At 39.7% G+C, this 12575-nt stretch overlaps 1 protein-coding gene across 1 annotated transcript in view; it reads left to right on the plus strand.

Moving 5' to 3' along the window:
- Positions 1–444: 444 nt before the first annotated feature.
- Positions 445–12575, plus strand: part of POU2AF2 (POU class 2 homeobox associating factor 2) — a 75203-nt gene continuing 63072 nt past the window's right edge. The window contains exon 1 of the mRNA XM_073657111.1: positions 445–612. Coding sequence (XP_073513212.1) covers positions 603–612 — 10 coding nt within the window. The 5' untranslated portion in view covers positions 445–602. The remainder of the gene's footprint in view (positions 613–12575) is intronic.

The raw sequence follows: 12575 nt of genomic DNA on the forward strand, positions 1-12575 counted from the left end.
TTGCGGAACTGAAGAATCCTGACAGTGTGCATTGTGCACATAGAGTTTCTGCAGACTGTAACCCAACGCCTGGACAACCCCTTTAAGAATAGTGGGTTCATGCCTTCCCTTCATGAGCCTGTATTAATATGTATGGGATTTCTTCTATAGATACATCAGTGACATATGTCCATATTACTCTTCTGACCAGTGCAGGATGTAATCACGGACGTCAAGTCTAGAAGGAAAGTAAAAATTAAGTGTAAAAACCCCAAAAACTATTTTATGCAGTAGCGCAACGGCATAGTTATGGTTTATTGTCCGGTGTGTGATAATGCATGGCTTGTTAAGACATATACACGATAGCTCGGGATCACAGTCTACTCTGACAATGCAAATCATGGAGACATACAAGCAAAAGAGGATTTGCATGTAAACAAATAAGGGAAAAAGTCATTTTGGACTCTCTGCAAACTGGGAAAATGTCCCTTTCTCTCCACCTTTGTACTTAGCAATGTGATCACACCATATCCACATTCAATTCCCTCCCGGGCTGACGAGAGGACTCATGCTGACGGCTGACACTGAGATAAAGCAGCAGGACTGGAAGCTGGTTGCAAAAAATGGAGACAGGTTAGTATGTAATAGGGCATGCAAGTTTCATGCATGACGAGAGCATCAACTCTGAGATCGGCTCGTTACATAGGTGTCTGAGAAATGTGGTTTTATCAGCATTAAGCATCATTTCTATATATGTGATGTTTCTATCAATTCTTTACCTGTCTGATCAATAGATGAAGCCCACAGTGGTAATATTACTAATTGTATGGCTTGATATGACATGATTTTTTTTGTACATCACAAATATATGTGAATTTATGAGTTTGTCCTCCTTTATCCATGAAAATAATGTATCAAGAACCCTATGAAGAGTAACTAAATTTACAAAGTTTTTGATATGTTGTAGCCCCTATTTAGCATTGTTGATTGGTGGGAGTCCCAGTCCTCACAAAATGTTCAAGCCAAGTGACTGAAGCTTCAGCGTGACCAAAATGATTTACAGGCTCAAAGGAAAGTCAGTGGGTCCATAAACAGCTCTGCTCATGTTTGAGCATAATCCGGGCACTTTTACACCTTGACTTGACAGTTCATTGAGGTTCCTGGAAATTAAAATGCAAGGGATGGTTGAGTTTGGATAACCTACAGATGATGATGCTCAATAGGCCTTCATGTAATGTACCAATAAGTGGGGTCCACCAAATGGTGAGTCTCGCTCTGCTCTCTGGCTATAAGGTTGAAGGAATGTATCGTGAAACTTACTAAGAGTAGCTTAACTTTTAAAAAGTTTTTGATGTGTTGTAGCCCCTATTTAGCATTGTTGATCTGGGAAGGTCCTAGTCCTCCAAGCATGCTAAAGCCTGAGCATGACCATAATGATGTACAGGCCCAAAGGAAAGTCTATGAGTCCACACATAGCTCTGCTCACGCTTGAGCATGATCCGGGCGCTTTTACCCCTTGACTTGAGAGATCAATGGAGGTTTTGGAAATTAAAATGCAAGAGATGGTTGAGTTTGGACAACCTACAGATGATTGTGTTCAATAGGCCTTGCCTGTAATGTCTCAACAAGTTGGGTCCATCAAGTGGGGAGTCTCGCTTTCTGGCTATAGGGTGGGGGGATGTATCGTAAAGCCTACTAAGAGTAGATAAACATTTAAAACATTTTTGGTATGTTGTAGCCCCTGTTTATTATTGTTGATCGTTGAGGGTCATAGTACTCCAGAATTGCTCAAGCCAAGTGGGGGCCCTAGTCCTCACAAATTGCTCAAGCCAAGGGGCTAAAGCTTAAGCATAACCAGAATGATGTACAGGCTCAAAGGAAAGACTATGAGTCCACACATAGCTCGCTCACGTTTGAAATTGAACCGTGCGCTTTTACCTCTTGGCTTGAAAAATCAATGGAGGTCCTGGAAATTAAAATGAAAGGGACAGTTGAGTTTGGACAACCTACAGATGATCATGCTCAATAGGTCTTGCATTTAAAGTCTCAACAAGTTGGATTCTCGAAATGGTGAGTCTCACTCTGCAGCAGCTCTGCTTTCTAGATATTGTGGGAGGAAAATGTATTGTGAAAAATACTAAGAGTAGCTAAACTTTTAAATTGTTTTGATGTTGAAAGACTCGGTTAGTATAGTTCATAGGTTGAGGTCCTGGTCATGAGATCTTCATGGATCTCTCAAATCAAAGGGTTGAAGCACTCAGCTCAAGTGACTGGTTAAAGTCTCTGTAAATGGAAATTGAGATTAAAATGCAAGAGAAGGTCCAGTTTGGACAACCTCTTCTTGTCTTATTAATCTCCCCATCCTGATGTGATCATAGGTGACCATGCTCACCAGGCCTACCAACAAGTTGGACCCTCTAAAAAACAGTGAGTCTCACGTTGCATCAGCTCTGCTTTGTGGCTTCATCGGGAACATTTTATATATATGGAACTTTTAGAAGGCCTCGACAGGACTGAACTTCTGGGGAGAGCAGATAAGGTCGTTCTTAGCCATGAAGTCCATAGAAGTTCAACCAGCATCAGGCAAATATTGGCAGACGATATGGCCTCCTGGTTTAGTAGCTCTGTGATTTGATAATTGTCAAGATCAAGAGTGAGGAGGACAAGAAGCCCACTGTCACCCAAGGGGACACGTTCCCCTGGAGTTGGCACTTGTCCACTAGTGTTCAATTGATATAAATAGACAACATGTAATACTTAATTTTTTCTTAACCCAGTTAATAGTTTTGTGTGTAGTTTTAGGCTTTTTTTAGTTATTGGTGATCTGTAGTTTTAGGTTTTCATATAGATCTAGGTTTTTGGTAGGAATATTTGTATTTCCATGTGTTACTTGTAGCTGCCTAAAAGCTTTGTCACACTGTATGAATGACTTGGACAAAGTCTAATAATTTTATACGGATTTTATCACGGTTTTTGGTGAGATTTTAGCAGCGGAAACCCATAAAATAAACCCAGCCTATTGCTACACACCACTTTAGAATTAAAACCTCATGAAAAGAAAAAAAAAATGAAAAAATGTGTGAAAACCACTATTATTGATTGGCTCAGGCCATGATGATGTTAACCCTTTGCTATCTTCTATATGCGGTGATCAATAGCGGTCATGACATTTAGAAGTTTGTGAGAGGGAGGGGGCTCCTTCTCTCACACCTCCAGCACCCCCACGACATGATCACGGGGGGAGCCAATGGTTGTCATGGCAGCGTGAGGTCAAATGATGACATCCTGGGTCTGCCAACTACGGTAGCCTGTTAGACTCAGCCAGAAGCAGGGTCTAACAGGCGATCTGCCAATGTAAAGCTGACAGGTCTCATGCATTGCAATACATATGTATTGCAATGCATGAGACCAGCAATCAGAAAAATAAAAGTTGAAGTCTCATACAGGGACTAAGTAAAATAGTTTAAAAAATTACTTTTTCTCTTCATCTATTTAAAAAAAAATCACAGAATAAAAAGATGAAAAAAAAATTAAACCAATATATGTTATATTTATGTAAAAATAAAAATAAACAAAAATATACGCATATTTGGTATCGCCGTGTCCAGAACGACCTGGTCTATAAAAAATGTAACACTAGTTAACCCCTTCAGTGAACACTGCAAAAATGTTTTGAAAAGTATGGCAAAAAAACAATACTTTTTCATCATACCGCCGAACAAAGAGTGAAATAAAACACGATAAAAAAGCAAATGTAAATAAAACATCAGCTTGTCCTGCAAACAACAAGTTACTGGAAGTACAAAGGCTCTGGAAAAGTGCTATGGCTCCTCGCCCCCCAAAAGAAATCCAGCAAACGCTGAGCTCCCAAATCCAAGTGTACCCCTCCTTTCGGAGCCCAGTGTGCCTAAAACACATATAGCGTCCACAAGTTTGGCATTTCTGTCTCGATGACAGCCCACCTAATTTATGGCTGCATGTCTCCAGAAGCACGAGCTGAGCATAACGTACTGGCCACTACAACGAACTGGCCACTACAACGTACTGGCCACTACAATGTTTGGGCACCACAATGGCAGATTTGCAATTTTCACTCAGCAACATCCACTGCTCCTTGTTTCTGGAAAACACCCACGGAGACAACATCATCACTACACCTGTAGATAAATTCACAGAGGGGTAAAATCTCCAAAACGGGGTCACTTGAGGGGGATTCTGCTTTTCTAACACTTAGGGACTCTGTATATGGAATCCGCAAACTATTCTAGGAAAATTTGTTCTCCAAGAGTCAAATAGCGCTCCGTCCCTCCCGAGTCTCGCCATGTGGCTAAGCAGTACTGTACAGTCACATATGGAGTATTGCTGCATTCAGCAGAAATGATGGGACAAATTTTGGTGCCATTTTTACCCATTTTCCCTTGTGAGAATGTACAATTTGGGGTTAAAACAATTTTTTTTGTGGTAAAAATGTAACTAATTTTTCTTCACTGACCAATGCCATAAAATTCTGTGACCCACCTGTGGTGTCAATATGATCACTGCACCCCAAGATGGATTCATTGAGAGGTGTAGTTTGTAAAATGATGTCACTTATGGATGTTCTGCTGTTCTGGGATCTCAGGGGCTCTGCCAATGTGACATGGCACCCGGAAATCATTCTAGCAAAATGTGCACTATAATATGGCGTTCCTTCCCTTCTGAGCTTTGCACGGTGCCTCAAAAGAAGTTTCCGACCACTTATGGGGTATTGGCACAATGAGAAATTGTGTGGCAAACTGTGCTATACGTTTTCTCCTATTATCAATTTTCAAAATTACAAGCTTGGGGCCAAAGCAACATTTTAGTTGAAAAAAATGGTAATATTTCATTTACTACTCCCAATGCTGCACAACTCTTTGGAAAACTTGAGGATTAGAAATACTCACTACATGTCAGGGGCTCTTCAAATGTGACATGGCATTCGCAACCTATTCCAGCCAAAATAGCGCTCCTTCCCTTCCAAGCCGTGCCATGCTGTCTAGCAGTAGTTTTCTAGCACAAACTGTACAGTCCATTTTCTCCTGTTACCCTTATGAAAATTAAAAATTTGGAGCTAAAGCAACATTATAGTAGGAAAAATGTGATTTTTTTATTTTCACGGCTCAGCGTTATAAAATTCTATGAAGCACCTGTGGGTTTAAGGTGCTCAATACACATCCAGATGAATTGCTTGAGGGTTGCAGTTTGCAAAATGGGGTCACTTGTGGGGGTTTCTACTGTTTAGGCACATCAGGGGCTCTCCAAACGCGACATGGTGTCCGCTATCTTTTCCAGCCAATTTTTCTCTACAAAAGTCAAATGGCGCTCCTTCCCTTCAGAGCCCTGCCATGCGCCAAAACAGTAGCTTTCCACCACATATGGGGCTTCTCAGGAGAAATTACACAACAAATGTTATTTTTCATTTTCTTCTGTTACCCTTGTGAAAATGCAAAATTTGGGGCTAAAGTGACATTTTTGTGGGAAAAAGTAAAATTTAAATTTTGTTCCTTCCACATTGCTTTAATTCCTATGAGGCACCTGAAGGGTAAATGTGGTTTTGAGGACTTTGAGAGATTGCAGTTTTTAGATCAGTGTCACTTTTGGGTATTTTCTTTCATATAGACCCCTCAAAGTCACTTCAAATGTGATGTGGTCCCTAAAAAAATGGTTTTGTAAATTTTGTTGGAATCATGAGAAATTGCTGATAAACTTTTAACCCCTTCTAACTTCCTAACAAAAAAAAATAGTGTTTCAAAAATGATGCAGATGTAAAGTAGACATGTGGTGAATGTTATTTATTAATTATTTTGTGTGCTATAATGATCTGGTTTAATGGCGTAAAAATTAAAATTTTGAAAATTGCGAAATTTTCTAAATATTTGCCAAAATTCTGATATTTTCACTAATAAACACAAAAAATATAGGCATAAATTTACCATTAACATAAAGTACAATATGTCATGAAAAAACAGTGTCAGAATCACTGGGACACGTTGAAGAATACCAGAGTTATTATCTCATAAAGTGACACTGGTCAGAATTGAAAAAATTGGCCTGGTCAGGAAGGTAAAAACTGTCTCTTACGCGAAAGGGTCAATAATGGGACCTGTGTGATGTAAGAATAAAAAAGAAATGATACAGACTTACTGGACCCTCGCCCTTCTACCGTACTGCTGTCGGGGTCCGCCATAGTCTCCTGGTTTCCTCTTCCAGCTATGACATGGGATGACTAGTGGCCACTGATTGGCTGCAGCAGTCATGTTCCATCTGATGCAGAACAAACCCTCCCTTAGCTCTTTCTTCCAAATCAAAGGGAACATGACCACAGCATTCAATCAGTGGCTGCTGACTGGCTGCAGCGGTTATCTCATGCTCTCCATCCATTGAAAGGCAAAGCCAGGAGACCGGCAAAGGATAATGGCAGCAGGGGCCTGGTAATTGAGTATCATTTTTTTAAATTATTTTTACACCAGCCTGGGCTAATTGTTGTTGTTGTCGTGCATGTCGCCCTCCTGTAGAAGATTCTCAGCGACAATATTCTTTTAACAATATGCATTTTGATAACTTTTGTTTCTACATAGTGCTGTCCTGGACAAAGTAAAGTTTAATTATATAAGGTCATGAGCCCACTGCAATGTGGACCCTGAGAATGGATGGAAAAAGAATTGTAGATTATGGGTAACTGTATGGGGGATGGGACTATGGTGGCTAACATTGCATGGGAACCACAACTGGCACCATATGGGACCAATATAGGTAGATGTCTATGGGACCAGAGTAGCCCTTTATGGATTAGTTATGATTACCATTGTACTGTATGAAGCTTCTATTTTTAGCACTCTGTAGAACCATAATGATAAGCACTAAATGGGACCACTATGACTAACTCTGTGTGGGACAACTATAGATATCCAACTATGAGACCACTATGGCTAGCACTCTATCAGACCACTATGGCAAGCGTCCTATGGGACCACTATGGTGAGAACTCTATGGGACCACTATAGCTAGCATCTTATGGGACCACTATGTCGAACACCCAGTGGTACCACTATGATTAGCACTCTATGGGATCAGCATGGTTAGCACCCTATAGGACCACTATGGCTAGCACATTATAAGATCACCATGGCCAGTCCCCAATGGGGCAACTATGGCTAGCACCCTATGGGATCATTATGGCTAGCATCTTATGGGACCACTATGGCTAGCATCTTATGGGACCACTATGTCAAGCACCTAATGGTACCACTATGGTTTGCACTCTATGGGATCAATATGGTTAACACCCTATAGGACCACTATGGCTAGCACCCTATAGGACCATTATGGCTAGCACCCGATAGGATCATTATGGCTAGCACGCTAGCACCTAATAGAACCACTATGGCTAGAATCTTATAGGACCACTGTGTCTAGTACCTTATAGGACCACTATGGCTAGCACCTAATCGGACCACTATGGCAAGTGCCCAATGGGGCAAGTATGGCTAGCACACTATGACATGACTATGACTAGTATCCTATTAGACCACTGTGGTGAGCACCCTATAGGACCAACATAGCTAGCACGGTAATACAACTAAGTGCCATTTGACAGAGGAAGCAGCTCCTGTTAGTCACCCACTGACTGACATTGATCCTACAATTCCTCTCCCCTTAGTGACCACCATACGTCTTTTTACTGACCTGAGATATAAGAGAATAACATTCCCCAGATGGCTGAAAATGCAACAGCTGTCCATTGTAGCTGACACATGACACATGCATCAGTCACGATCGGTGTTAGCACCGACCATGGCCGTTTAACCCTTTAGATGCTGCTATCAATAGTGACTATGGCATCTAGATGGTTAACAGAGTGTGGGGGTCCCCTCTTTAACCCCATTGGAACCCTGAGATCATGATCGTGTGGTCCTGATGGTTGACATGGCAGCTCACGGCCAAATAATGGCCCTAGAGTCTGCTGGCTATAGCGACCTGTTCAGAAGTTAGCAACATTTAAGTGGTAAAAATAACTTTTTCTTTCCTGTCATGTCACTTTGCATTAATTTCTGAAAAGTACCTGAAGGGTTAATAAACTACCTGGCAGCAGATTTGAATATGTTGACTGATGCTGTTTTATAAAAGTATCACTTTTTGGGGTTTACAATATATAGGACCCCCAAAGTGACTTCAAAACTGAATAGATCCCTAAAAAAATAAGTTTTGTAAATTTCCTTGAAAAAATTAAAAATGACTGCTACAATTTTAAACCTTCTAAAATGCTAACAAAATAAAAGAACATTTTACAAATGGTGTAAAGCAGACATGAGGGAAAAGTTATTTACTAACTATTTTGTGTGGTCTGACTCTCTGGATTAAAGGGGTAATAATCATGCAAAGTTTGAAAAATTGCAAATTTTTGCATCTTTTTGTAAAATTTCAGATTTTTTTTTATAAATAAACACGAAATATATTAACTTAAATTTACCATTAACATTAAATATAATGTGCCACGAAAAATCACTGGGATACGTTGAAGTATTCCAGAGTATCTACCACATAAAGTGACCCATGTCAAGTTTGAAAAATTTGGCCTGGCCACTAAGGGTTTAAACAGAGGATTAAGAAAACCAAAGGTCTTGTGCAGAAATGAGAGGTGACATCTAATAATTTATAACAGTCGACCTATAATCTCTGGGACCTGATGAGGCCGGTGTACTCACATTGAAAATTGATGTCGGAACGGCTGCCTTAAAATTATATTAAAATTAGTAGCATTTTTTTGAGTCAGGAGTGCAAATGAATTCAGTCTCTGCTCACTCAGCCTGATTGACAGGTGTGGCTTGTACTGAGCAGTGTGAGATCTCTGCTGCTGGAGACAGATTACACTTGACAACAGGCAGTAGACAGCAAAGGGAAGGGAGACACTTAGTGGACGCACTTTGTAGTAATTTTTTTTCGCAGCTCAGACAACATGATTTATAAATAAAGTGATTTACAGACCGTCTATTTATCACAGTATTTATAAAATAAGATTAAGTTGTTAGAGAGTAAAAAAAAAAATGAAATTACTAAAATTAGAAAACTTACTCAATGAATATATTTTCCATCTGAAAAGTGCCTGACTTTCAGCGACAAGGTTGAATAAACTGGGGAAAAGCCGAGGTTTGGATGCTATTTATATGCAATTTATTTTTTACAAGAATGAAGACAAATTCCCTAATAAAGTGATTTGCAAAGTTTCAAAACTTTCTACGCTGAAAAAAAAAATGATTTAAAAAAATAAATAAAGGTTAGTTATTCCTAAAGTTTAAGTTACCTATTGGGACAAAAAGAAAGAAAAAAAAAGATTAAAAAAAAGCAAAAAAAAAAAAAGTAAAGTTAAACAAAAATCATTGTTTTCTCCTTTAATCATTTCTATATTATGTAAAAAAAGAAATAATCTAAAAAAAATGAATATAACGTTTGTAAGGACCCAACTATAGAAATATCCTATTTAACTTGTCATGGAAAAAAAATAATGGCAAAATTACATTTTTTGTATTTATCCACCTTTAAAAAAATTAAAAAATAAATTGTAGCAAAAAAAATCACATGTATCTCAAAATGGTACCGATGAAAACAGCGAAAAATAAGTCGTCATGAAGCTTTGTCAATGGAAAGATTAAAAAGTTATATGTGACTTAAATAAAAATGAATTAAAAAAAAGATTTTATTGCACAAAAGTAGGAAAACGTAAATAAAAATAATCGTTTTGACACATAAAATAGAGATAACTTTGCATTTACCGTGCAGTGAACACTGTAAAATAAATTTTTCAGAATTGCTGTTTTTTTTCCCCCTCAAAAACATCAAAAAATTTCAACACATCACATGTACCAAAAAATAGAGGTTGTAAAAAATGCAGAAAAAAAAAACAAAACGGCGAATGGAAACTTTTAAAAAAGAAACAGCAGAGTGATAAAGAAAACCGTGAAAAATTATTACAGCAGGAAATAAAAAACCTGGAATCGTGTTGTTTGTGCATTTTTGTGCTGTTTGAGATATTTTGCTAATAAACTTTGATAAATGATCTTTGCCGGATAAAGCAGGTGCAGAATTCAAGATCCTCGGCTGTTCGCCCAATATATTAGGAAATAAATCTTTAGGAAGTGTCTAATCCGTACTTATGGAGGAATGTGCTGTGTGTGCCGGGTCATCTCACCTCCAATCTACAGATGTATTGTGATACCGGAGCACCCACTGCTGTGATCGAGGTGTCGGGGCGTTGTGGGCGTCCTGGCACAAGGCGTTGTGGAGCGTTAGTTCAGTCCATCTCTATGTTCTGTAAATCCAATATTCTTGGCACGACCTGGGAACATTTGGCTCAGAAGCTTTATTATCATAAAATGGAAAAATGAGGAAGCAAAATCTACGACAGGTGGAAAAAAACAAATATTTCAGATATAGAGGATCAATTATTAAAAATGGTGCAAACAAAAAGTGGTCTGTAGTGCTGATATAATCATGGTCCTCAGTGTAAGGAGATGGACATATTGGCCACGGTTCCCCTTGAAGAACAAGTGTTATGTTGTGTAATGTGAATTGTGACTTGTGTTAATGATGTTAATGTTGTGTGCTGCCTTAAAGTAGGGAGAGTTAGAGTTAACTTTGGGAGTAGCCCAGAGTGGGAGGGGATAACATGAAGGGACAGAAACAGTTCTCTGTCAGGATGTCAGAAAGGGCCCAATGTGCGTAGAAAGAAGACCTAAGGTTTGATGTGAGCAGTGCTGCTTGACATGGGTGTCACGAATGTGAGAGGAGACCGAGACAGAAGATGGCAAGATCTTAGTAGAGAGTAGAAGAGAAGTGATCGAAGAAATGGGATGATCGATCGGAGATGGGTCCTGGGTCAGGACGTCTAGCAGTACGGCCCAGAGGTTATGACTCAGAGAGGTAATGTCCCAAGATGGGACAGAGTACATGAGACAATGAGAGTTTCTCGGGCAGGAGTTCCAAGGTGTTAGGAACAGAGAAGATAAGCACTGGCCATACTGGTATCATAGTTCCCTAGAGGAGAAAGAAGATGCAGATCCATGGGTTGAGAATAGCACTCTTGCTAACTGGACTGTAATACTGAGCTGGGCTGTGGTGATGTAGAGAGGAACGGTGAAGATAGAGAATAAGCGAGGAAGGAATTGAAACTGTGTACCCCCTGTCTACTGTATATAATACCCCCCACCCCCGTTATCGTTGAGCAAAAAGTTTATTTTTGACGGGTGGTCTCCCTCATTGAACTGTCAACCATCTGATCCTGGCCAACCATTGTCATCGGTTACATACTGCCTACAAGGGCGTAGCGCCCCCATAGCACAATTCCACACATTCAGCCAGGACCCCCATCGTCATGTAACGTGTCAGGGCGTAAGAGAGGAGTACCTCGCCCACGTCTACCACCCCGCGCCATGTTCCACTCAGTAGTCCAGCAGAAGATGACCTCATTTAGGGCAATCCCTCGTCTTTATGATTTCCTTTGTCTCTATTTCTTATGGATTGATTCTAAGCGCAGGTGAATCGATTGTAAACTAATCAAATTTGTTTAGAAAATCCAAAAATTTGGGGGGATTCAATTCTCACAAATTGAGCAAAGTGGTCATTTCGCAGGATTTACATGGGTCACTACTTATACGGTTCATTTTCACCCAAAAAGCAATGGCAAAATTGCGTTTTACACCATTTCACCTTATGCTCAATATTTTTTTCTTTGTTTTTAAGACATCATTTAAAACGACAACTCGAGAAACAAAGCAAAAAAGTTTTAAAAGATTTTTTAATCACCGACTGGTTAAAAAATGATGAGCAGATGCTAAAAGAATAGAAAGCGGTTAGTAAAGCCGGGCACATCTGTACACGGCCCGGCCCCGAGCCTCAGTATAACGCCCTCCATATGTTTGCTTTAGACAAAGACTCATCACCATAATATTTGAATACAGAAGCCATAAAGAGACTGAGGACGGAGGAGCAGGTGCTGGGGCTTCAGACATATAAAAGTGCTGTCCTCGGGCGAAACCCCAGACGGTGACAAACATGTGGATCACATAAGCAAATAGCGAGTCCCAGGTAAAGGAATCCTCCGCTGACTCCGCAGAGCGCAGACATTGTCAGATGCCATCCATAGTGGAGGAATATGGAGGAGCAGGAATGCGGCCTCCGGTACATGACGGCTTATCTTCTAGGTCGCGGTAACAAGTCATCCACATCCACATCAGATTGAATTGATCTAGAGAGAGTGAGAGCTGTCGTTTAGTGATACATTGTCATGGTGTGTTTACACTGCACGTGTCTATAGGAGGCCACCTAGTGGCTGCAATGGGAGTTGCAGCCTGTCCAGGGTTTTGATAGCAAGTCTGGATATTGTATAGAGTTTGTTTTCCACAAAATAAGAAAATATAGTGCTGGATTTGTAGATAAATAAATAGATGGATAGATAGATAGATAGATAGATAGATAGATAGATAGATAGATAGATAGATACATAGATAATAGATAGATAGATAGATAGATAGATAGATAGATAATAGATAGATAGATAGATAATTGATAGATAATAGATA

Source organism: Phyllobates terribilis, unplaced genomic scaffold (genome assembly GCF_046119375.1).
Source record: "Phyllobates terribilis strain yellow unplaced genomic scaffold, ASM4611937v1 Scaffold_12__6_contigs__length_324123572, whole genome shotgun sequence".
Classification (NCBI taxonomy): Eukaryota; Metazoa; Chordata; class Amphibia; order Anura; family Dendrobatidae; genus Phyllobates; species Phyllobates terribilis.